Source organism: Cherax quadricarinatus, chromosome 32 (assembly GCF_038502225.1).
Source record: "Cherax quadricarinatus isolate ZL_2023a chromosome 32, ASM3850222v1, whole genome shotgun sequence".
NCBI classification, from domain to species: Eukaryota; Metazoa; Arthropoda; class Malacostraca; order Decapoda; family Parastacidae; genus Cherax; species Cherax quadricarinatus.
The window spans coordinates 13,273,584-13,299,919 of record NC_091323.1 but is presented as its reverse complement, the minus strand read 5'-3'; the positions used below and the strand labels follow the sequence as shown (position 1 = coordinate 13,299,919).

At 39.4% G+C, this 26,336-nt stretch overlaps 1 protein-coding gene across 1 annotated transcript; it reads left to right on the top strand.

The window, feature by feature from the left end:
- Positions 1–82: 82 nt before the first annotated feature.
- mRpL34 (mitochondrial ribosomal protein L34) lies at positions 83–22,502 on the top strand. Its single transcript, XM_070090469.1, has 2 exons — positions 83–349; positions 22,118–22,502. The coding sequence occupies exons 1-2, from the start codon at positions 154–156 to the stop codon at positions 22,273–22,275; spliced, it is 354 nt and encodes a 117-aa protein (XP_069946570.1). The 5' UTR covers positions 83–153; the 3' UTR covers positions 22,276–22,502.
- Positions 22,503–26,336: the final 3,834 nt, after the last annotated feature.

Sequence of the window (26,336 nt, the reverse complement as noted above, 5' to 3'; positions counted from 1 at the left end):
GACTTCTATAATTCCTTATACAATTATATATCATGTCTAAATAAACTATTATTATTATTATTATTATTAATTACAGAAGGACTCAGAAGACAATGTAAATAGAGGTGTCAGTAGCTCTTACAACCCACACAACGAGAAGGAAACACTGCCAAGATGAACACTATTTTCTCAGTTTTTCGGCTGCCACACTTGTCTGGCGTTGTGGGCGGTATTTATGGAACATGTAGGACAATGTTCACACGCCCACTGGTGCCTCACGCCCTCAGCAGCACGCCCACACCTGTGTTTGGTCTTGGTGGTGGTGGTGCCCCTCAAGCACCACTGCTGCTGCGTCTGCAAACTCCTTTTGGTAAAATATTTACTGCAGTGTTTCCCCTCTCTACATCACAGTCTTTTGATCCAAGGATAATGAGCTAGCTTCCCTCCCCTGGGATCAAATCTTATTGCCTCCCGTTCCCCAGCTGCTGTATTATGCCTAGCATTTGCAGTGAATGTAATAATAATAATAATAATAATAATAATAATAATAATAATAATAATAATATAATAATAATAATAATAATAATAGTGATTTTGCCCCTCATGGAAAGTTGCCCATTATTGCAACAATATTTAACAAATCTATATCATCCTCAACCTTCCCATCCATACTCAAGACAGCAAGGGTCACCCCAGTCCACAAAGGTCTAAATCCAACTGATTTGAACAATTACAGACCCATATCAAACTTGCCCTTACTCTCCAAGATATTTGAAAGAATAATACACAAACAACTTTTCTCCTGCCTTACATCAAACAACATGCTTAACTCATGCCAGTTTGGATTTAGACCAAAAAAAAGTACGAATGATGCTATTATACAAATGCTTGACCTAATATACACAGCTCTTGATAAAAATGAATATCCTCTGGGGCTCTTTGTCGATCTAAGAAAAGCGTTTGACACAGTTGACCACAATCTCTTGCACCTCAAACTGAATCATTATGGCATAAGAGGACATTGTCTTGACTACCTAAAATCCTATCTTAATGACAGACACCAGTATGTATATGCAAATGGAGTCAACTCTGCTATCCAACCTGTAGCTGTAGGAGTACCCCAAGGTAGTGTCTTAGGCCCACTCCTCTCTCATCTGCATCAATGATCTCCCCAATGCATCCCAGCTCCTTACACCAGTTCTATTCGCAGATGACACTACATATGTCTACTCCCATTCAGACCCAGCTGTGCTTGAAAACACTGTAAACAATGAACTGCTAAAGATATATGCTTGGATGATGACTAACAAACTCACTCTCAACATAGACAAAACATACTTCATGCTGTTTGGCAACAGAGCTTTAAATATTAAACTCAACATACTGTTAAATGGTTCCCCTATATCAAGACACACGGAGGGCAAATTTCTAGGTCTTTTCCTTGACTGTAATCTTAAATTTCAGTTCCATACCCATCACATAGCCAAGAAAATTTCCAAATCAGAAGGAATCCTTTCCAAGATACGCTAATATGCACCACAAATGACTCTCCTTACCCTGTACCACTCTGTAATATATCCTTACCTCACCTATGGTATCTGTGCCTGGGGCTCAACCACTGCCAACCACCTTAGACCCTTAATAATCCAACAAAAAGCTGCTGTGCGGGTGATAACCAGCTCCTGTGCTAGACAGCACACCCCACCACTTTTCAAAAGACTCAACTTCCTAAATATACAAGACATACACTCATATTATTGTGCCTACTACACATACAGAACTTTAAACTCCACTGTAAACCCTTCCCTAAAACTACTCCTCGACAGTTACAACAGAATGCACAGTCACAATACAAGGCATAAGGCACTTTTCGACATCCCTCGAGTAAGACTCTCACTATGCAAGAACGCTATGCACATAAAAGACCCAAAGATCTGGAACTCGTTACCGGAACAGGTCAAGGATCCCCAGACAGCTTATGAATTTAGGACTCTGCTAAAAAAAATCATCTTATTATTATTATTATTAACACACTGGCTGATTCCCACCAAGGCAGGGTGGCCCGAAAAAGAAAAACTTTCACCATCATTCACTCCATCACTGTCTTGCCAGAAGGGTGCTTTACACTACAGTTTTTAAACTGCAACATTAACACCCCTCCTTCAGAGTGCAGGCACTGTACTTCCCATCTCCAGGACTCAAGTCCGGCCTGCCGGTTTCCCTGAATCCCTTCATAAATGTTACTTTGCTCACACTCCAACAGCACATCAAGTATTAAAAACCATTTGTCTCCATTTACTCTTATCAAACACGCTCACGCATGCCCCTCGCACACAAAACCTCCTTTACCCCCTCCCTCCAACCTTTCCTATGCCGACCCCTACCCCGCCTTCCTTCCACTACAGACTGATACACTCTTGAAGTCATTCTATTTCGCTCCATTCTCTCTACATGTCCGAACCACCTCAACAAACCTTCCTCAGCCCTCTGGACAACAGTTTTGGTAATCCCGCACCTCCTCCTAACTTCCAAACTACGAATTTTCTGCATTATATTCACACCACACATTGCCCTCAGACATGACATCTCCACTACCTCCAGCCTTCTCCTCACTGCAACATTCATCACCCATGCTTCACACCCATATAAGAGCATTGGTAAAACTATACTCTCATACATTCCCCTCTTTGCCTCCAAGGACAAAGTTCTTTGTCTCCACAGACTCCTAAGTGCACCACTCACCCTTTTCCCCTCATCTATTCTATGATTCACCTCATCTTTCATAGACCCATCCGCTGACACGTCCACTCCCAAATATCTGAATACATTCACCTCCTCCATACTCTGTCCCTCCAATCTGATATCCAATCTTTCATCACCTAATCTTTTTGTTATCCTCATAACCTTACTCTTTCCTGTATTCACTTTTAATTTTTTTCTTTTGCATACCCTACCAAATTCATCCACCAACCTCTGCAACTTCTCTTCAGAATCTCCCAAGAGCACAGTGTCATCAGCAAAGAGCAACTGTGACAACTCCCACTTTATGTGTGATTCTTTATCTTTTAACTCCACACCTCTTGCCAAGACCCTCGCATTTACTTCTCTTACAACCCCATCTATAAATATATTAAACAACCACGGTGACATCACACATCCTTGTCTAAGGCCTACTTTTACTGGGAAATAATCTCCCTCTTTCCTACATACTCTAACTTGAGCCTCACTATCCTCGTAAAAACTCTTAACTGCTTTCAGTAACCTACCTCCTACACCATATACTTGCAACATCTGCCACATTGGCTCCCCTATCCACCCTGTCATACGCCTTTTCCAAATCCATAAATGCCACAAAAACCTCTTTAGCCTTATCTAAATACTGTTCACTTACATGTTTCACTGTAAACACCTGGTCCACACACCCCCTACCTTTCCTAAAGCCTCCTTGTTCATCTGCTATCCTATTCTCCGTCTTACTCTTAATTCTTTCAATAATAACTCTACCATACACTTTACCAGGTATACTCAACAGACTTATCTCCCTATAATTTTTGCACTCTCTTTTGTCCCCTTTGCCTTTATACAAAGGAACTATGCATGCTCTCTGCCAATTCCTAGGTACCTTACCCTCTTCCATACATTTATTAAATAATTGCACCAACCACTCCAAAACTATATCCCCACCTGCTTTTAACATTTCTATCTTTATCCCATCAATTCCGGCTGCCTTACCCACTTTCATTTTACCTACTGCCTCACGAACTTCCCCCACACTCACAACTGGCTCTTCCTCACTCCTACAAGATGTTATTCCTCCTTACCCTATACACGAAATCACAGCTTCCCTATCTTCGTCAACATTTAACAATTCCTCAAAATATTCCCTCCATCTTCCCAATACCTCTAACTCTCCATTTAATAACTCTCCTCTCCTATTTTTAACTGACAAATCCATTTGTTCTCTAGGCTTCCTTAACTTGTTAATCTCACTCCAAAACTTTTTCTTATTTTCAACAAAATTTGTCGATAACATCTCACCCACTCTCTCATTTGCTCTCTTTTTACATTGCTTCACCACTCTCTTAACCTCTCTCTTTTTCTCCATATACTCTTCCCTCCTTGCATCACTTCTCCCTATCTTATATCACAACATTAACCAAATCACCCAAACATCTACTGACTAGTTTTATCATGTGACCACCTGGCTTTTAATTCTGCCATTCCATAATATATTACCACCTGCACCATTCCTTGTAAATGAGATTTTGTATTAAGTATACACAAGATTTATTAAGTCCAAATTAGATTGTAAAACAGCTAACCACTATTCCATGTTTAGTTTTAAGTATAATTACTATGTACTATTCTCTTATCTAGTTTTAATTAGTTACTGTGTATTAGGATTAGTTTGCCCGAAATGCCTCGACATGACAGTCGCTATCTTTGTACTTAGCAAATCAAAATTGCAATTACACATTGTAACCTTTACAAAGAAATAAACTTATTATTATTATAATAATAATAATAATAATAATAATAATATTTACTACAAGTACATGTACAAGGTATACAGGTGTAGCTGACATCAATGACATACATGTACTACTATATAGAAAGACCCTTGTTATGCTGAGCATTTCAGGCAAATTAGGTCAGTTTTATCCCAGGATGCAACCCACACCAGTTGACTAACACCCAGGTACCCATCTTACTGATTGTGAACATAGACAACCAGTGTAAAGAAACAAACCCACTGTTTCTACCCGCAGTGGGAATTGAACGCAGACCCCTCACTGTGTGAAGCGAGAGCTTTAGCCACCAGGCCACGGGGCAATGCCAGTGAGGTACTCTTGATCCAAGAAATTGGATCTACTCTAACTTCCTGGGATCAACTCTTGACTTACTCCTATTCCTAAAAACTTAAGTTCGGAGAAACACTGCAGCAAGCCTCCTGGCCCATACTAGGCAGGTTCTTCTCAAATTCAAATTAACAGAAATATTTGTAAAACTTGTTCTTAAAAGAGAAGACGTTTCCACCAGAAAAGACAATGATGAAAATGACCCTCTCGGTGGAGTTCTGAAGGTCTCAAATTGGTTTTCTTTGTGTGGTCTTGAGTTTAAACTTTCTGGAATATTGAGTGGGGTTCACTGGGCAGAGCCCTTAAGGCCTCCCAGTTCCTTCATATATCTGCCCTGAGAATGAATTCAGTTGCCTGAACCCAAGGAGAGAACTTCATGATACCCTCTCAACGGAGTCTTGTATAATATATAGGTAAAGGGTTGAATTCTTGTTGATATACGGTGCCCATATAAAAGATGAGAGATATTCAAATTGGAGGAGTCCTGACAGTGTCCATCTTGGGAAATAAAGTTTTTGAAGTATCTTAGCCCTTTGACTGTCACAACCCCAAATCCTGAGGTGTCTCCTGGTGTTGCAAAATATTTGAAAAAAAAAAAAATTTTTCTTATGAAATGATAGAGAATCTTTACCCGATGTTAATGATACCAAAATATGAAATTTGATGGAAAACTTAGGGAATTACGCTCTCACGAAGTTAGCGAGCTCTGCGATATTTACGAATAGGCGATTTCGCCCACTTTGAGTCCTATTTTCGGCTAATTCCATTGCTCCAGTTGACCAAACTCATAGCTATTTCTTTAGAACTCCATTTGTTCTATTGATTGAGTACAAGAAACTGCCCATTTACCGATTTCAGCTACCCAATAAAGTGGTCAGAAATTGGCAAATTGGCTAGTTTCATGCAAATTGAAAAATATGCCAATTTCAAAATAGGGTCTAGAATGAACAATGCAGACATTCCTGGCTCTAAAATTACATTTTCTTTGTTCATCAGTCACGTCTCCAGGCACCTCTGATATTAATCTTGCTTTCTGATTTGAATTTTTATTCAAACAAGAAATAGAAGATTTACTGTTATGCAGACTACTGCACTATTGTAATAATTGTATAATGTCAACCCATTCATGACTGCATATTAGAATGGCTAGTTGGACATTTATTGGACAATGACGTCATTTGTTTACTCTTAAATGTCGGCAAAAATCAAACATTTCCCCTACTTTGAGCTCTATTTCAAGGTCCTCCATTTCTATAATATGTTTTCCATTCTGTCAAATATGACTACAAAAACGAGAATATAACCATAACAGTGGAAAGTGTTTTGTGATTTGAGATGTAGTATAATGCCTAGTGATAGTACAGTGTTGCCCACTGATAGTAAGTATAGTGTTTAGTGATAGTATAGTGTAGTGTTCCTCCTTACTTATGGTCTTACTGGCCCATACTAGGCAGGTCTTTATAAAACTCAATTCTACCAACAAAAATGTTTGTCCAACCCATTTTCAATGTTACCCATGAATAAATTTTGATTGTAGTTACGTCTAGCCTGGACGTAGTTATGTCTAGCCTGGGCATGGTTACATCTAGCATGGGTGTAGTTACATCTAGATGGAGGTATGTACATAGTTACATCTAGCCTGGACATAGTTATGATCTCTCCACATTAATGTAAATGTAAACAGTATTTAAATAAATTAAAGAAAATTCTATTTCTCAAATGATTTGTTGGGATTTAAATAATTACATGTACATACTTTATTTATGGAGTACATCTTGTCTCCATGTAGGTTATTATTGAGCACAGGTATTGTAATATATATATATCTCCTCAACAACATAATCTGAACAAAAAATATCTTCATGTCAACAAAGGAACTGATTACGTATAAATAAAACTCCTAAATCATAATTCTCTAAACAAAAATATTTTTTCTTCATTAAAAAATTATTTGACTCACACACAGACACCGGTGTGTCTTTTGTTTTTACCACTGGTGAGGCTTTTCACCTTGGCCATGTTCACTCATTTTTTATTCATCTCTGCCTTCATAGGGCGAGTGATTTTCTATATACCTTTTTGGTTATGGGCACCTCGGAGGGCAGTTAACCTGTAGGCTAGTTCAAAGTCATCAATTGTTTCTATTTCATTAATTTTCTTCTTTTTGCTATTCTTTTGCTTACTATTTAATCCGGTCTGGTCCCGGTCAGTTTTCTCCGATGTATTGTTTCTGTGACGTCTGTTAGGTTTGCTTGTTTTTGGCTTTCCTACCATAACCATCTTCAGTGTATCACCGGTTTCTCTCCTCCAGAGCCTGACTGGTGCAATCAGTCCCATGACACTCACTGTAATTGACATGAGGACACACAAAACAGTCATTGTGAAGGGAGTAGAGGAACACTCATGACAGAGTGATGTCACCTCAAGAAGAAGTGTTTTAAGATTTTGAATTTCCATATAACATTCATAAGTGGTGATGATGCGACCAAAGATGGGCAGGCGCCTTGGATCAAACTGAAGGTCACTGTCAGTACTTGTCTCTTGTACTGGGGTGTCGCTCACATATCGCCAAACATCAACTAAAGTTGAGGTGGAGATCCAAGAGAACATTGGCTGGCAAGCATCGGTAGCTTGGTCAACCTCTCTTCTGAGGGCATCTCTCTCCTTTTCTAAATCACGAACCCATGGATCGAAAAGCTGGTAATAACGCCCTAACATTTCCAGAATGATTCCCACTGCCAGCATCAAGAAGCAGCAAGTTTTGAGTCCCATAATGGAAGGCTTTTTGAGGATTCTTAGGCTTGCGAGTAATGAAGTAGTGTAGTGAAGCTCTTGAAACTCTTCAAAGGCTATTAATTTCAATCATATATTAATACAAAAAATTATGAACCATTATACTAAATATATCAATGTATTGAAAAAATAGTGATCTTCAAATTTTCAGTTAATAATGGAGTGTGTGTATAGAATTAATTTATTTATATGGAAGAGAACTGAAATTTAATAGTGTAACAGTGTAAGAGTGTTGTGATGTGAGATGTAGTATAATGCCTAGTGATAGTACAGTGTTGCCCACTGATAATAAGTTCAGTGTTTAGTGATAGTGTAGTATAGTGTTCCTCCTTACTTGTGGTCTTACTGGCCCATACTAGGCAGGTCTTTATAAAACTCAATTTTACCAACAAAAATATTTGTCCAACCCATTTTCAGTGCTACCCATGAATAAATTTTGATTGTAGTTACGTCTGGCCTGAACGTAGTTATGTCTAGCCAGGACATAGTTACGTCGAGCCTGGATGTAGTTATGTCTAGCCTGGACATAGCTACATCTAGTCTTGACATAGTTACATCTAGCCTGGGCGTAGTTATATCTAGCCTGGGTGTTTACCTGAAGTTTACCTGGAGAGAGTTCCGGGGGTCAATGCCCCCGCGGCCCGGTCTGTGACCAGGCCTCCTGGTGGATCAGAGCCTGATCAACCAGGCTGTTGCTGCTGGCTGCATGCAAACCAACGTACGAGCCACAGCCCGGCTGGTCAGGAACCGACTTTAGGTGCTTGTCCAGTGCCAGCTTGAAGACTGCCAGGGGTCTGTTGGTAATCCCCCTTATGTATGCTGGGAGGCAGTTGAACAGTCTCGGGCCCCTGACACTTATTGTATGGTCTCTTAACGTGCTAGTGACACCCCTGCTTTTCATTGGGGGGATGTTGCATCGTCTGCCAAGTCTTTTGCTTTCGTAGTGAGTGATTTTCGTGTGCAAGTTCGGTACTAGTCCCTCTAGGATTTTCCAGGTGTATATAATCATGTATCTCTCCCACCTGCATTCCAGGGAATACAGTTTTAGGAACCTCAAGCGCTCCCAGTAATTGAGGTGTTTTATCTCCGTTATGCGCGCCGTGAAGGTTCTCTGTACATTTTCTAGGTCAGCAATTTCACCTGCCTTGAAAGGTGCTGTTAGTGTGCAGCAATATTCCAGCCTAGATAAAACAAGTGACCTGAAGAGTGTCATCATGGGCTTGGCCTCCCTAGTTTTGAAGGTTCTCATTATCCATCCTGTCATTTTTCTAGCAGATGCGATTGATACAATGTTATGGTCCTTGAAGGTGAGATCCTCCGACATGATCACTCCCAGGTCTTTGAAGTTGGTGTTTCGCTCTATTTTGCGGCCAGAATTTGTTTTGTACTCTGATGAAGATTTAATTTCCTCGTGTTTACCATATCTGAGTAATTGAAATTTCTCATCGTTGAACTTCATATTGTTTTCTGCAACCCACTGAAAGATTCGGTTGATGTCCGCCTGGAGCCTTGCAGTGTCTGCAATGGAAGACACTGTCATGCAGATTCGGGTGTCATCTGCAAAGGAAGACACGGTGCTGTGGCTGACATCCTTGTCTATGTCGGATATGAGGATGAGGAACAAGATGGGAGCGAGTACTGTGCCTTGTGGAACAGAGCTTTTCACCGTAGCTGCCTCGGTCTTTACTCTGTTGACGACTACTCTCTGTGTTCTGTTAGTGAGGAAATTATAGATCCATCGACCGACTTTTCCTGTTATTCCTTTAGCACGCATTTTGTGCGCTATTACGCCATGGTCACACTTGTCGAAGGCTTTTGCAAAGTCTGTATATATTACATCTGTATTCTTTTTATCTTCTAGTGCATTTAGGACCTTGTCGTAGTGATCCAATAGTTGAGACAGACAGGAGCGACCTGTTCTAAACCCATGTTGCCCTGGGTTGTGTAACTGATGGGTTTCTAGATGGGTGGTGATCTTGCTTCTTAGGACCCTTTCAAAGATTTTTATGATATGGGATGTTAGTGCTATCGGTCTGTAGTTCTTTGCTGTTGCTTTACTGCCCCCTTTGTGGAGTGGGGCTATGTCTGTTGTTTTTAGTAACTGTGGGACGACCCCCATGTCCATGCTCCCTCTCCATAGGATGGAAAAGGCTCGTGATAGGGGCTTCTTGCAGTTCTTGATGAACACGGAGTTCCATGAGTCTGTCCCTGGGGCAGAGTGCATGGGCATGTCATTTATCGCCTGTTCGAAGTCATTTGGCATCAGGATAACATCGGATAGGCTTGTGTTAACCAAATTTTGTGGCTCTCTCATAAAAAATTAATTTTGATCTTCGACTCTCAGTCTGGTTAGCAGCTTGCTAAAAACTGAGTCATATTGGGACTTGAGTAGCTCACTCATTTCCTTGCTGTCATCTGTGTAGGACCCATCTTGTTTAAGTAGGGGCCCAATACTGGACGTTGTTCTCGACTTTGATTTGGCATAGGAGAAGAAATACTTTGGGTTTCTTTCGATTTCATTTATGGCTTTTAGTTCTTCCCGCGATTCCTGACTCCTATAAGATTCCTTTAGCTTGAGTTCAATGCTTGCTATTTCTCTGACCAGTGTCTCCCTACGCATTTCAGATATATTGACCTCTTTTAGCCGCTCTGTTATTCTTTTCCGTCGCCTGTAAAGGGAGCGCCTGTCTCTTTCTATTTTACATCTACTCCTTTTTCTTAGAGGGATAAGCCTTGTGCATACATCGAGTGCCACCAAGTTAATCTGTTCTAGGCATAAGTTGGGGTCTGTGTTGCTTAGTATATCTTCCCAGCTTATATCGGTTAGGACTTGTTTTACTTGGTCCCACTTTATGTTTTTGTTATTGAAGTTGAATTTGGTGAATGCTCCCTCGTGACTAGTCTCATTATGTCGGTCTGGGGCTCCACGCATACATGTCTGAACCTCAATTATGTTGTGATCTGAGTATATTGTTTTTGATATGGTGACATTTCTTATCAGATCATCATTGTTAGTGAAGATGAGGTCTAGTGTATTCTCCAGTCTAGTAGGCTCTATTATTTGCTGGTTTAAATTGAATTTTGTGCAGAGATTTAAAAGCTCGTGTGAGTGTGAGTTTTCATCCGAGCTGCCTCCTGGTGTTATTAGTGCAACAATATTATTTGCTATATTCCTCCATTTTAGGTGCCTTAAGTTGAAATCCCCCAGGAGCAAGATGTTGGGTGCAGGAGCTGGAAGATTTTCCAGACAGTGGTTAATTTTTAACAGCTGTTCCTGGAATTGCTGGGATGTTGCATCCGGAGGCTTGTAGACTACCACAATGACTAGGTTTTGGTTCTCTACCTTTACTGCTAAAACTTCCACTACATCATTTGAGGCATTTAGCAGTTCTGTGCAAACAAGTGACTGCAATGTACAGGCCAACCCCCCCCTTTTGCCTGTTCACTCTGTCACATCTGTATAGGTTGTAACCTGGGATCCATATTTCGTTGTCCAAGTGATCCTTTATGTGGGTCTCAGTGAAAGCCGCGGACATTGCCTTTGCCTCTGCAAGCAGTCCACGGATGAAAGGTATTTTGTTGTTTGTTGCTGGCTTTAGACCCTGTATATTTGCAAAGAAGAATGTCATCAGACTGGTGGTATTGTTGGTACTGGGGGGGGATTTTTTTTCCGGCATTAGTATCTGTGGTTACATCTAGCCTGGGTGTAGTTACATCTAACCTGGAGGTATGTACATAGTTATGATCTCCCCACATTAATATAAATATAAACAGTATTTAAATAAATTAAAGAAAATTCTATTTCTCAAATGATTTGTTGGGATTTAAATAATTACATGTACAGTGGAACCTCAAATATTGAACTTTCTTCGGTCCAGAAGGCTGTTCGAGTGCCTTTACCGAATGAATTTATTCCCATCAGGAATAATGTAAATTAGATTAGTCCATTTCAGACCCTCAAAAATACACTTATAAAAACACTTACAAAAATACACTTACATAACTGGTCGTGTTGGGAGCAATTCGATTTTTGAGGTTCCACTATACATACTTTATTTATGGAGTACATCTTGTCTCCATGTAGGTTATTATTGAGCACAGGTATTGTAATACGTGTATGTATGTAATATATGTAATATGGCCCATACTAGGTAGGTCTTTATAAAACTCAATTCTACCAACAAAAATATTTGTCCAACCCATTTTCAGTGCTACCCATGAATAAATTTTGATTTTAGTTATGTCTAGCCTGGACGTAGCTACGTATAGTCTGGACATAGTTACTTCTAGCCTGGGCGTAGTTACATCTAGCCTGGGTGTAGTTACATCTAGCCTTGCTGTAGTTACATCTAGCCTGGAGGTACGTACATAGTTACATCTAGCCTGGACATAGTTACGATATCTCCACATTAATATAAATATAAACAGTATTTAGCCCTTTGAGGGTCGACAGGCCCTCTCAGAGACTCGTTCTCAGGGTCGGCCAAATTTAAAAAAAAAAAATTCTTATGAAAAAATAGAGAATCTTTTCCCGATCATAATGACACCAAAAATATGAAATTTGATGGAAAACTTACGGAATTATGTTCTCGCGAAGTTAGCAGTCTCGGCGATGTTGACACATCGGCGATTTTGCCCACTTTGTGCCCCATTTTCGGCCAGTTCCACTGTACTAATCGACAAAAAACATGAATATTTCGCTAGAACTCCATTTTTTTCTATTGAATGAGTGCAAGAAACCACCCATTTACCAATTTCAACTATCCAGTACAGTGGTCAGAATTTAGCAATTTTGCCAATTTCACACAAATTTCAAAAGATGCCAATTTCTGAATAGGGTCCAGAACAAACAAGAAATACATTCCTGGCACTAAAATGACATGTCCTCTGTTCATTAGTCACGTCTCAAGGCCCCTCTTACATTCTTTTGCTTTCCACTTTGAATTTTTATTCTCACAAAAAATAGAAGATTTACTGTTATGCAGACTACTGCATTAGTGTAAAAAATGGTATGAATCATATTGGTGCACTTGCAAAAGAATATTAGACTCGCCAGTTGACGTGTATTGGATGCTTGGCATGATTTGTTTACTTTTGAACTTTGGTAAAAATCGAACATTTCTGCTACTTTGTGCTCAATTTCAAGGCACTTTTCATTGTAAAATCACTCAAAATCATCTCAATTTCTGTGATATGCCTTCCATTCTATAAAATGAGACCAAGAAAACTAGATTACAACAATAAGTACCATGCGAAAATACAGTGCAAAGTCGCTGTTTTATTCCAAAAAAACGGTCAAAGTTTTTGTTTCTCATTATGCACTGTGTGCTGCAGGATTTTTTTTATACCATGCACACTGACCACATAGACCCATTCTTTCATATGGAGGCCTACCAGCTTTCTCCCACTAGATTTGAGGGTGCTAGAATTTAGGCGCACTAGTACGTCAAAAACCCTGGGTCGTAAGCCGTACTAGTACGGCCGAAACCCTCAAAGGGTTAAATAAAGAAAATTCTATTTCTCAAATGATTTGTTGGGATTTAAATAATTACATGAACATTATTTATGGAGTACATCTTGTCTCCATGTAGGTTATTATTTAGCACAGGTATTGTACGGGTATTGTACGTACATCTCCTTTTATTGTAACAGATTTTCACACAGTTGAATTACTTAGCTGTTTTAACTTTTAAGGTTTATATAAGTTATTACAAGGACCCCAGTGGCAATAAGTCACTTTACCTGACTTTTTTTTTGGATTATCCTAGGTAATTTACACATGTGCTACTATGTATGATCATTTCTGTAACTATGTGTGCCTGTACTTAAATAAATTTGCTTACTTTAAAGATTTCTTATGCTGTGGACTAATTTTGTCATCAGTCTTTGCATGTTCTCTGGTGAATTTATATATGAATTTATATGGCCCGTGACCTGGTGGCAAAAGCTCTCGCTTCACACACCGAGAGTCCACGTTCAGTTCCCGGCAAGGGTAGAAACATTGAGCATGTTTCCTTACACCCGTTGTCTATGTTCACCTATTAGTAAAATGGTTACCTGGGTGTTAGTTGACTGGTGTGGGTCGCATCCTGGGACAAAACTGACCTAATTCGCCCAATGCTCTGCATAACAAGCAGCTTTCTATATAGCAGTATGCCATTGATGTCAGCTAGGTCTGTATACCTTGTACATGTACTTGTAGAAATAAAGATACTTTATTATTGTATGGAGACCAGAACTGAGCTGCATAATCTAAGCAAAACCTTTAGACTCCTGTTGCTTAGAATCTGTTTGCCTTATTATGGAAGCTCAGGCACTGCTGTCTTGGCTTCAGGTTGTTGCTTACCATAACTCCCAGTCCTTTTTACATTCTGTATGGTCAAGTTCTATATTACGTATTTAGTTTATAAGTGTTAGGGTTATTGACATTCCCAAGCTTTAGAACTTTGCATTTATATACATTCAGCTGAATCTGCCACTTTTCTGACCATGTCATTAGCATGTTTAAATCATCCTGAAGTGCAGTGACATCTTCTTCTGCCTATTTTTGTGTCATCAGCGAATTTGCTCATAACACTTGTTATTCCCACATCAACGTCATTAATGTAAATTATGAGCAGCAATAAGCCTAAACTGATTCTTGTGGATTGCCATTTGTGACTGGTCCCCACTCTGATTTCATCCTGTTTACGTATGCAGATTCTGCTTGCAATTGATCAGCTACTCCTCAATCCCTGGCAGAACTTTTTCCCCAGTACCATGAGATGCCACTTTCTTTAATAATAGTCTTTTGTGTGGTACTCTATCAGAAGCCTTATTGAAATCTAAATAAACAATATTGTGTACGTTATCATGTTCAACTGCCTCAGATGCTTTACTGAAGGAGGTCAGTAAATTAGACAGGCAGGTACGCCCCTCATAAATCCATCTTGAATATTATGAATCAAATTATGCTTATCAAGAAAACTTATGTCAGCTATAATTGACTAATAATTTGCATACACTTGAGGTCAGGCTAATTGGACAGTAATTTGATGGCTATGACTTATCACCTACTTCAAAAATAGGAATTACAGTAGACCGTCGTTTAACCCTTTCAGAGTTTCGGCCGTACTAGTACGGCTTACGCACCAGGGTTTTTGACGTACTAGTACGCCTAAATTCTAGCGCCCTCAAATCTAGTGAGAGAAAGCTGGTAGGCCTACATATGAAAGAATGGGTCTATGTGGTCAGTGTGCGCAGTATAAAAAAATCCTGCAGCACACAGTGCGTAATGAGAAAAAAAAACTTTGACCATGTTTTTGGATTAAAACAGCGACTTTGCACTGTATTTTCGTATGGTATTTATTGTTGTATTCTAGTTTTCCTGGTCTCATTCTATAGAACGGCAGACATATTACAGAAATTGAGATGATTTTGAGTGATTTTACAATGAAAAGTACCTTGAAATTGAGCTCAAAGTAGCAGAAATGTTCGATTTTTACCAAAGTTCAAAAGTAAACAAATCATGCTAAGTGTCCAATACACGTCAACTGGTGAGTCTAATATTCTTTCACAAGTGCGCCGATATTATTTATACCATTTTTTACACTAATGCAGTAGTCTGCATAACAGTAAATCTTCTATTTTTTGTGAGAATAAAAATTCAAAGTGGAAAGCAAAAGAATGTAAGAGGGGAGTTGGGACGTGGCTAATGAACAGAGGAAATGTCATTTTAGTGCCAGGAATGTCTTGTTTATTCTGGATCCTATTTGGAAATCAGCATCTTTTGAAATTTGTGTGAAATTGGCAAAATTGCTAAATTCTGACCACTGTAGTGGATAGTTGAAATCGGTAAATGGGACATTTCTTGCACTCATTCGATAGAAAAAATGGAGTTCTAGCGAAATATTCATGATTTTTGTCAACTAGTACAGTGGAATTGGTCGAAAATAGGGCTCAAAGTTGGCAAAATCGCCAATGCGTAAACATCGTCGAGATCGCTAACTTCGCGAGAGCATAATTCCGTAAGTGTTCCTTCAAATTTCATACTTTTGGTGTCATTATGATTGGGAAAAGATTCTCTATCTTTTCATAAGAAAAATAATTTTTTTTTTTTTTGAAATTTGGGCGACCGTGAGAACAAGTCTCTGAGAGGGCCTGTCGACCCTGAAAGGGTTAACATAGTAGTTACATTCCTGAAAATGCCATGTTAGACAAACTGAAAAACTTTTGTGGAAAAATAAGGTTACATTCCTGGAAGCCCCCGAAAAGTCAAACAACTTTTTCTTTAGACCTCCGGATCTTACAAAAATAAAAGGAATATGTAATTGTAGTTCATTGTCGTGATGTACGTATTATGTTGTTTTTACTGTTTAAGACTACAAATGCAACAGGAGTAATAGTTCTGTATTTCTTATTTTAAATTGTGGGTGCTGGTGTTTGTCGATGATTGTGAAGAGAGTGGAGAGTTATGTTGTGGTCCTACTGGGCTGAGGTGGATGGTAGAGGTTCTGGGACTGAAGTCGATGGTTGTACTGGAGTGTGAATAAATTCTGTAATGGATTTCTGTTCTATTTTACCCTATAGTACATTATACAACTGATGGTAAGGCATCAGCTGCTCTACACACAGTTTCAGGGTCCTCTTCAGTGAAAAAGTCTAACTTTAATACTTCATTCAGTCAGTCAGTCAAGTCAGTAAGTCAGTCACTAAGTCAAATCAGTCAGTCAGTAAAGCATACAAGTGTTCCTGCAAGTGACAAGAAAAGGTTTAAGCATTTACGTCTAGGAATTACAAAGAAAATTGAGATATTAGATAAGCTTAAGAGTGGCCTTAACCCTTTGACTGTTTCGGTCATACATATACGTCTTACGAGGTACCGTGTTTGACGTATATACATCTACCATCCGACTTACGACCGAGTTTGATTCCGAGAAACCGGTCATAAGTCGAAATGGTCGTAAGTCGAACTTTACTACTGAATATCAACAAAACATTTTTGTAATGACTTTATTTTATTGTTTTATTTTGGTATTTCATGTTTTACTTTACTTTTTATGTTGTTAGTACTGTATTTTATACTGTAAGGTTTAGGATAAACACTGTGTACAACACAAATAGTTGTTTATTTCCCAGAAATTTGGCATAAAAAACACGGTCGTAAGTCGAGTGGTCGTAAGTCGAGCAGGTCGTAAGTCGGATGGTAGGAGTATACTCATAAATTCTAGCGGCTTCAAATCAAGCAGGAGAAAGCTGGTAGGCCCACATGTGAGAGACTGGGTCTGCGGTCAGTGTGCACCATATAAAAAAATCCTGGAGCATGCAGTGCATAATGAGAAAAAAAACTGACCTTTTTTTTTTAATTAAAATGCCGACTTTGTGGTCTATTTTCGTATAGTATTTATGGCTGTATTCTCATTTTCTTGGTCTCATTTGATAGAATGGAAAACATATTATAGAAATAGAGATGATTTTGATTAGTTTTACTATAAAAAGAACCTGTAAATGGAGCTCAAAGTAGGGAAAATGTTTGATTTTTGCCGATGTTCAAAAGTAAACAAATGATGTCATTGTCCAATAAATGTCCAACTAGCCATTCTAATGTGCAGTCATGAATGGGTTGACATTATTTGTACAATTATTACAGTATTGCAGTAGTCTGCATAACAATAAATCTTCTATTTTTTGTTTGAATAAAAATTCAAAATAGAAAGCAAGAGTAATATCAGAGGGGCCTGGAGACGTGACTGATGAACAAAGAAAATGTTATTTTAGAGCCAGGAATGTCTGCATTGTTCATTATGGACCTTATTTTGAAATTGTCATATTTTTTAATTTTCGTGAAATTGGCCAAATTGCAAATTTCTGACCACGTTATTGGGTAGTTGAAATTGGTAAATGGGCAGTTTCTTGTACTCAATCGATAGAAAAAATGGAGTTCTAAAGAAATAGCTATGAGTTTGGTTGACTAGAACAATGGAATTAGCCGAAAATAGGGCTCAAAGTGGGCGAAATCGCTGATTTGTAAATATCGCCGAGGTCGCTAACTTCGCGAGAGCGTAATTCTGTCAGTTTTCCATCAAATTCCGTTTTTTTGTGTCATTATAATCGGGAAAAGATTCTCTATCGTTTCATAAGAAAAAATAATTTTTTTTTTTAAATTTTGCGACACCAGGAGACACCTCAAGATTGGGGGTTGCGACAGTCAAGGGGTTAATGAAACGTCAGTTCGTACAATTAAAAAGAACTAACTGGCTTGACTGGCTAACTTGATTGGCTGACATGACTGGCTGACTTGGCTGGCTGACTTGACTGACTGACTTGACTGACTGACTTGACTGACTGACTTGATTTACTGACTGACTTGACTGATTTACTGACTTGACTTACTGGCTGGCTTACTGACTGACTTGACTGATTTACTAACTGACTTGACTCAATGGTGTATCCCACAGGCCATCCCGCCCGGCGGGCGACTGCACGCTCAAATTTTTTCCCTTCTCACAAACGTGTTAAACTAATTTTACGAAGTGTTAAACAAAAATATGCTGCAATTCTTCAGTAATGCTATAACCAAAATGTGCAAGACAAAACTGTGTTAAACAACAGTCTACTGTACATTAGCCATCTTTCAAATCTCAGACACTACACCTATTTGAAGAGAGATATTTAAAAAAGGTTAGATAATGGTTCACAAAGTTCCATCTTGCCCTCTTTAAGAACCTTGAAAAAAGTTTATTGCCCAAACAAAATTAAAGCTGCAGTGATATTTATATTTTTCTGAATACTGGTTACATGGCGCAGTGACTGATGACAGAGTTAAAATAGAAGGTTACAACATACATCTGTGTATAAATAAACAAGGGAGGTGGGGGGCAGTGTATGTGTTTTTATGTAAAAATGATTTAGCCTGCAGCTCAATAATCTGGAGAATCTGGTGTGATGTACATATTGCTAACCTTTAGCCATTTTGATAAAGTAATTTCTTCTTCCTTTTGTAAAGCACTTTAATTTTCATATGCAGTGTTTTGATGATATGTACAATACAATACAGTACCATGCAATACAACTTTATTTCTTTTCTGCAGTATACAAATTGTAGTTTACATGTAATAAAATATTGCTAAGCACAAAAGAAAGCCACTGGCATGTGGTGCATTTTGGACATTGTACATTTGACCCTTGAACAATACGTGTTTGAACTGAGTGGGTCCACTTATACGCGAATTTTTTCAATAAATGTATTGCAAAATTTTTTGGAAATTTGTAACCAGAACAATTAAGATAATGTTAGGTATATCATGAATTCATAAAATATATGTACGTACATAGATACTAGTCTATTTTATCATTAATTACCCAACAAAAGGCTGCAGTCAGAATGATGATAAATTCCCACTACAGGCAGCACACTCCACCAATATTCAAAACTCTAAACCTACTCACCATACAAAACATCCATACTTATTATTGTACCTACTACATACATAGAACACTTAACTCGGATATAAGCCCTCCCCTCAAACGTCTCCTTACCAACCTCAACAGAACACATGACCATAACACAAGGCACAGACCACTCTTTGATATTCCTCGTGTCCATCTCACACTATGCAAAAACTCAATGCACATAAAAGGCCCAAAAATTTGGAATTCATTACCTGTGAATATAAAAGAAACACTGTTTATAAATTCAAGTCTCTTCTTAAAAATCACTTCTCAGCCATAACCAAATAAATACTGAATAATTGTATCTCATAAATGTTTAACCTGTGACCCAATCAAACTTTGTTATTTTTAATTATATTACCTAACAGAATACTCCATTCTACTGAATGTTCAGCAACACAGTAAATAACCATATGACCTGTCTTTGAAATACTCATTTGTGCTTAATTGCTAACTGTTTACAACAATGTTTACCACTGAATATATCATTACTTAGTTAATCTGAAGTTAATTTTAAGCCTGCCCATAATGCTCTGCATACAAGGGGCTTTGGCATATTACATTTAACCACTGTATTTCCTTGTACTCCTCTGTATCATGTTCAGATAAATAAATAAATAAGTAAATAAATAGATGTATTCAGATATTTTGGAGTGGACATGTCAGCAGATGGGTCTATGAAAGATTAGGTGAATCATAGAATTGATGAAGGGGAAAAAGGTGAGTGGTGCAGTTTGGAGTCTGTGGAGAAAAAGAACTTTGTCCATGGAAGCAGAGTACATGTATGATTATACTACCAACTCTCTTAAATAAAATAAAAATAAAATATTTTATTTCTTTGTTAAGGTTACAGTGTGTGTTTACATATCATAGTATGATTGGAGCATAGAAAGCCACTATCATGCCAAGGCATTTCAGGCAGATATTAGGAAGAGGTGCCAAACCTGCACACGAAAATCACTCCCTATGAAAGCAAAAGACTCAGCAGGAGATGTAACATTCCCCCGATGAAAAGCAGGGGTGCCACGAGCACATTGAGAGACAACACAATAAGTGTCCGGGGCCCAAGACTGTTCAGCTGCCTCTCAGAATACATAAGGGGGATTACCAGTAGACCCCTGGCTGTCTTCAAGAAGGCACTGAACAGGCACCTAAAGTCAGTACCTGACCAACCGGGCTGTGGTTCGTGCATCAATTTGTGTATGGCCAGCAGTAACAGCCTGGTTGATCAGACCCCAATCCACCATGAGGCCTGATCTTGGACCAAGCTGTAGGGGCATTGACCCCGAAACCCTCTCCAGGTAAACTCCAGGTTTGGGATTACCAAAACTATTATCCAGAGGAGGGGTTGTTGAGGTGGTTTGGACATATAGAGAGGATGGAACAAAATAGAATGACTTCGAGAGTGTATAAATATTTAGTGGAGGGAAGACGGGGTAGGGTTCAGCCTAGGAAAAGTTGGGGGGAGGGGGTAAAGGAGGTTTTCTTCGAGAATGGCTTGGACTTCCAGTAAGCATACGTGAGCGTGTTAGGAGCGAATGGAAGCAAATGTTTTTTAGGACTTGACATGCTGTTGGAGTGTGAGCAAGGTAACATTTATGAAGGGATTCAGGGAAACCGGCAGGCCGGACTTGAGCCCTGGAGATGGGAAGTACCGTGCCTGCACTCTGAAGGGTGTTAATGTTGCAGTTTTATAACTGTAGTGTAAGTGTGCCTCTGGCATGACAGTGATGGAGTGAATGATGGTGAAAGTTTTTCTTTTTCAGACCACCCTGCCTTGGTGGAAGACGGCCAATGTGTTAATAAATATAAAAATTAAATCATAATTATGAATTTTTTTTCCATATTATCTTTTTATTTTTGATGTTTAGTGTTAGTAATACATGTAATATCTACAGTGCTTTATATCATATAAGTCAGTCTTGATATAGGTAATGACAGACACACAATTCATCTTGTAAACAGGTGATGTAAACTTACGGTATCGATAAATACAGTAAGATAAGATAAGATTTCTTTCGGATTTTTAACCCCGGAGGGTTAGCCACCGAGGATAATCCAAGAAAGTCAGTGCGTCATCGAGGACTGTCTAACTTATTTCCATTGGGGTCCTTAATCTTGTCCCCCAGGATGCGACCCACACCAGTCGACTAACACCCAGGTACCTATTTGCTGCTAGGTGAACAGGACAACAGGTGTAAGGAAACATGTCGAAATGTTTCCACCCGCCAGGAATCGAACCCGGACCCTCCGTGTGTGAAGCGGGAGCTTTAGCCACCAGGCCACCGGGCCAGTACAGCACTGTAAATGTGTTTTCTCTTCCTTATGATTTTCTGAATAACATTTTCTTTTCTCTAGCTTACTTTATTGTAAGAATGCAGTATATAATACATATTACATACAGAATATGTGCTGAGCAACTGTTTGTTATTTGTGAGGATTCTGGTCAACAGTAGGCCATTAGTAGTTAAGTTTTTGAGGAGTCAAAAGTTATACATACATGGAATTTTAGTTGCATGGGGAATCAGAAGCCTTAACCCCCACATTGTTCAAGGGTCAACTGTACCTCAATTGTTAGGCTTCATGTCTTGAATAAAAGTTGAAGAAAAGAGACAGGTGTAAAGCAAGCATTTATTGTTGCAGCATTTTTGTTCTGTGTAGAGCTTTTGGTTGACTTGATAAAGTGCTACACAGAGCAAAATGTTGTCATAGTAAACACTTGTTCAGCAGGCATACTGCTGAGAGAATACAGCACACAATTGTCTTTTCCAGAGTATTAAACATTCAACCTTATTGTCTTGCATTTACCTTTCGACTTGATTATATTTTTGTGCTGATTTTGTAGTTTTTACTACAAAACCTGACATTAACATGATCCTTCAGCATTTTAGGCATATAAAAAAAAGATTGTGGGTCACTAATGTTGCTATTTTTTAATGTGTTCGTATGGCCATTTAATTAATTTGCTTTACTGTTGAACTGTTGACTGAGCAATGGAGAGTATTTAGCTTCTACCCTATGGTGCAGCATATTTGTAGCATAAAATATTCCTGCAGGCGTAATTGGGCGAACCAACGTAAGAAACCACTTCCCACGACCGAATGAGAGAAAACGCATTTTACGTCACGGATGGAAACAACGCATGTCTACGGCTGCAGGTCGCAGAGTCCTGATGAGGAGAATATTGAAGGGAAGGCACATTCTCAGCCATTAGTGGAGGCAGTACAACAGCATGTGATTAAAAAAGTAGGCAAAGTAGCAAAGCCTGTATAAAAATGTGTTGCATTAAAGTGTGCAACACAGAAATGCTTCCTATTTTGTCAGTTAATGGTTGAGGCTTATACTACTATTTCAGAAAATGAAGAGGGATTGGAGTAAGAATTTAGCATTATTTTGAACTGCAGTTGTAATTACTTGTACCATTAAAGATTATTATTTAAATAGGCTTTTACTATGTCTTCTGCCTGCTGTTGATAATTGTTTTAGAATACAGTAGACCATTATTTAACATGGTAGTTACGTTCCTGAAAACACCATGTTAGGTAAAACCGTGTTAGATGAACTGAAGAACTTACAGGAAAAATAGGGTTAAGCTCCTGAGAGTCCCAAAAATGCCAAACAACTTTTTTTAGGCCTCCACATCTTACAAAAATAAAAGTGAAAATGTAATTGTAGTTCATTTTATGATGTATTATGTTGTTTTTACTGCTTAAGACTACAAATGTAACAGAAATAATAGTATTTCTTACCTTAAATTGTGGGTACTGGTGTTTGTGGATGATTGTGAAGAGAGTGCAGAGTTATGTTGTGGTCCTACTGGGCTGAGGTGGATGGTAGAGGTTCTGGTATTGAAGTTGATGGTTGTACTGGAGTGTCTAACTTTAAGTCATTCAATCAAGTCATTCAGTAAGTCAGTCAAGTGATTCAGTAAGTCAGTCAAGTCATTCAGTAAGTCAGTCAGGCAGTCAGTCACACAAACTTATGTTTACCTCTTTTTCATGTGTACAAAGTAACATTTCATTATGGCCACAGGATGTCTTGTCTAATATCTTTGTTTCCTTCGTTAATTCTAAGTCTTAAATACTTACACCTTTTCTTGCCACTTTGAGCAACACTGATATGCTTACTGGGTGTCATGATTGCTTGGCAGATACAAGATATAGCAATTAAAAGATCAAAACACAATTCATGATCACAAGCTTGTAGCAGAGAAGTTGGACTGGACACGTATGAAGTACCAATGCCCTGATGGTGGGGGTGGTGTCGGGGTGGCTGGGGACAGCGGGAGGTCTCCCCAGCTGAACCACAACGAGACAGCCGCTTTAGGAAAAGGGAAGTTTATTCTTCCTTCCCACAAACTGAACCATGTTAAATTCATCATACGACGTGTTACATAAAATTGTGCTGCAGTTCTTCAATCTTGCTATACCCAGATCGTGCCAAATAAACTCGTGCTAAATGACGGTCTACTGTATATCAGTTAAGAATAACTGATAAATTCTAAAACTTCATCAGAAATTTTGAGTATTAAATTTTATACTGATCTCTGTAAACACACAACATTACTTTGAAGTTGACATTTGACTATGGTGCTTCATTGCTGAAATAAATCTATAACATTGCCATGACATTAGGGGGCAAAATCAAGTCTGTTAGCAGTGTTAAAACAGTGTACAGTAATAGATAGATATAACTGTCAGAGTTGCACTGTAAGTCTGCTGGAATGGGGGGTTTCAAGCTCATGGAAAATTTGCATGGGAAGAATGTGCTTGGTGCCGTGCTTTCCATTTATGTAGGACTTTATCATACATATTAAAATTTAGTATTGCATTGTTACACGGAATGGTTGATTTTTATGTTATCTATAAAAATTATTCACAATATGATGCTTTTTTCATAAATATTGAATTATAATTTATTCCATTTCTGTATTAACCCTTTCAGGGTCCAAGGCCAAAATCTGAAGGGGTGCCCCAGTGTCCAAGAAATTCTGAAAAAAAAAAAGATTTTTTCTTACAGAATTAAAGATAATATTTTTGTGAAGGTAGTAAAACAAAAAAAATGTTGTGATCAGTACTTACCAAGATACCGAGTTGACCCAAAATGAACGGGTGGCGGCAACATCAGCGACTTCTGCGAAATCGCATTTTTTTTATTTTATGCCTTTTATACTTTTTTCTTTTCTATTTTTTCTTTTTCTAGTAACATTTGTGGCCTGTGAGACCAATATAATGTATATTGTATCAGTGTACAGTCATTGTATTCAAAACAATAACTGCACTACAGTGGACCCCCGCATACCGGACGCCTTGCATAACGGACAATCCGCATACCGGACGCTTTGATCGCTAAAATTTTGCCTCGCATACCGCCCAAAAACCCGCTCAGCGCCCTTCGTCCGAGACGCGTCCAATGTGCGGCCTGAGCCACGCTCACATGTTCCGCCGGTGGCATTGTTTACCAGCCAGCCTCCGCGGTAACATCCAAGCATACAATCGGAACATTTCGTATTATTACAGTGTTTTTGGTGATTTTTTTCTGGAAAATAAGTGACCATGGGCCCCAAGAAAGCTTCTAGTGCCAACCCTACAGCAATAAGGGTGAGAATTACTATGGAGATGAAGAAAAAGATCATTGATAAGTATGAAAGTGGAGTGCGTGTCTCTGAGCTGGCCAGGTTGTATAATAAACCCCAATCAACCATCGCTACTATTGGTGGTACAGTTGCTGCTGCTGCTGTACCACCGTCAGCTGCTGCTGCACTGTCAGCTGCTGCTGCACTGTCAGCTGCTGCTGCACTGTCAGCTGCTGCTGCTGTACCACCGTCAGCTGCTCCTGCTGCTGTAGTACCGTCTGCTGCTGCTGTAGCATCGTCTGCTGCTGCTGTAGCATCGTCTGCTGCTGCTGTAGCATCGTCTGCTGCTGCTGTAGCATCGTCTGCTGCTGCTGTAGCATCGTCTGCTGCTGCTGTAGCATCGTCTGTTGCTGCTGTAGCATCGTCTGTTGCTGCTGTACCACCGTCAGCTGCTGCTGCTGCTGTAGCATCGTCTGCTGCTGCTGCTGCTGTAGCATCGTCTGCTGCTGCTGTAACATCGTCAGTTGCTGCTGTAGCATCGTCTGCTGCTGCTGTAGCATCGTCTGTTGCTGCTGTAGCATCGTCTGTTGCTGCTGTACCACCGTCAGCTGCTGCTGCTGCTGTAGCATCGTCTGCTGCTGCTGTAACATTGTCAGTTGCTGCTGTAGCATCGTCTGCTGCTGCTGTAGCATCGTCTGTTGCTGCTGTAGCATCGTCTGTTGCTGCTGTACCACCGTCAGCTGCTGCTGCTTCTGTAGCATCGTCTGCTGCTGCTGCTGCTGCTGTAGCATCGTCTGCTGCTGCTGTAACATCGTCAGTTGCTGCTGTAGCATCGTCTGCTGCTGCTGTAGCATCGTCTGTTGCTGCTGTAGCATCGTCTGTTGCTGCTGTACCACCGTCAGCTGCTGCTGCTGCTGTAGCATCGTCTGCTGCTGCTGTAACATCGTCAGTTGCTGCTGTAGCATCGTCTGCTGCTGCTGTAGCATCGTCTGTTGCTGCTGTACCACCCTCAGCTGCTGCTGCTGCTGTAGCACCGTTGTTGGTGTGGCTTATTGAGAATACCAAGAAACAATTAACCCCAGAGGATTTGCCACCCAGGATAGCCCAAAAAAGTCAGTGTCATCGAAGACTGTCTAACTTATTTCCATTGGGGTCCTTAATCTTGTCTCCCAGGATGCAACCCACACCAGTCGACTAACACCCAGGTGAACAGGGAAAATGCCTGGAACTAGTGCTCATATTGGTGAATTTAGAGCCAGCAAAGGTTGGTTTGAGAGATTTAAGAATCGTAGTGACATACACAGTGTGATAAGGCCTGTTCTGGAAGAAAATACCAAACAGGACCTACAGTACTCAGGAGGAAAAGGCACTCCCAGGACACAGTGTCTCATCAGTCATTGCTGCATCTTCAATAAAGGTAAGTGTCATTTATTCTTCATTTAGTAGAGTAGTACATGCACAATATATATTGTGCATGTACTACTCTACTATTGTGCATGTATCCTTCTCTTTGTGTGTAGGAAAATGTATATTTCATGTGGTAAAAATTTTTTTTTTCATACTTTTGGGTGTCTTGCACGGATTAATTTGATTTCCATTATTTCTTATGGGGAAAATTCATTCGCATACCGAACATTTCGCATAACAGCCAGCCCTCTTGCACGGATTAAGGTCGCTATGCGGGGGTCCACTGTAATTTG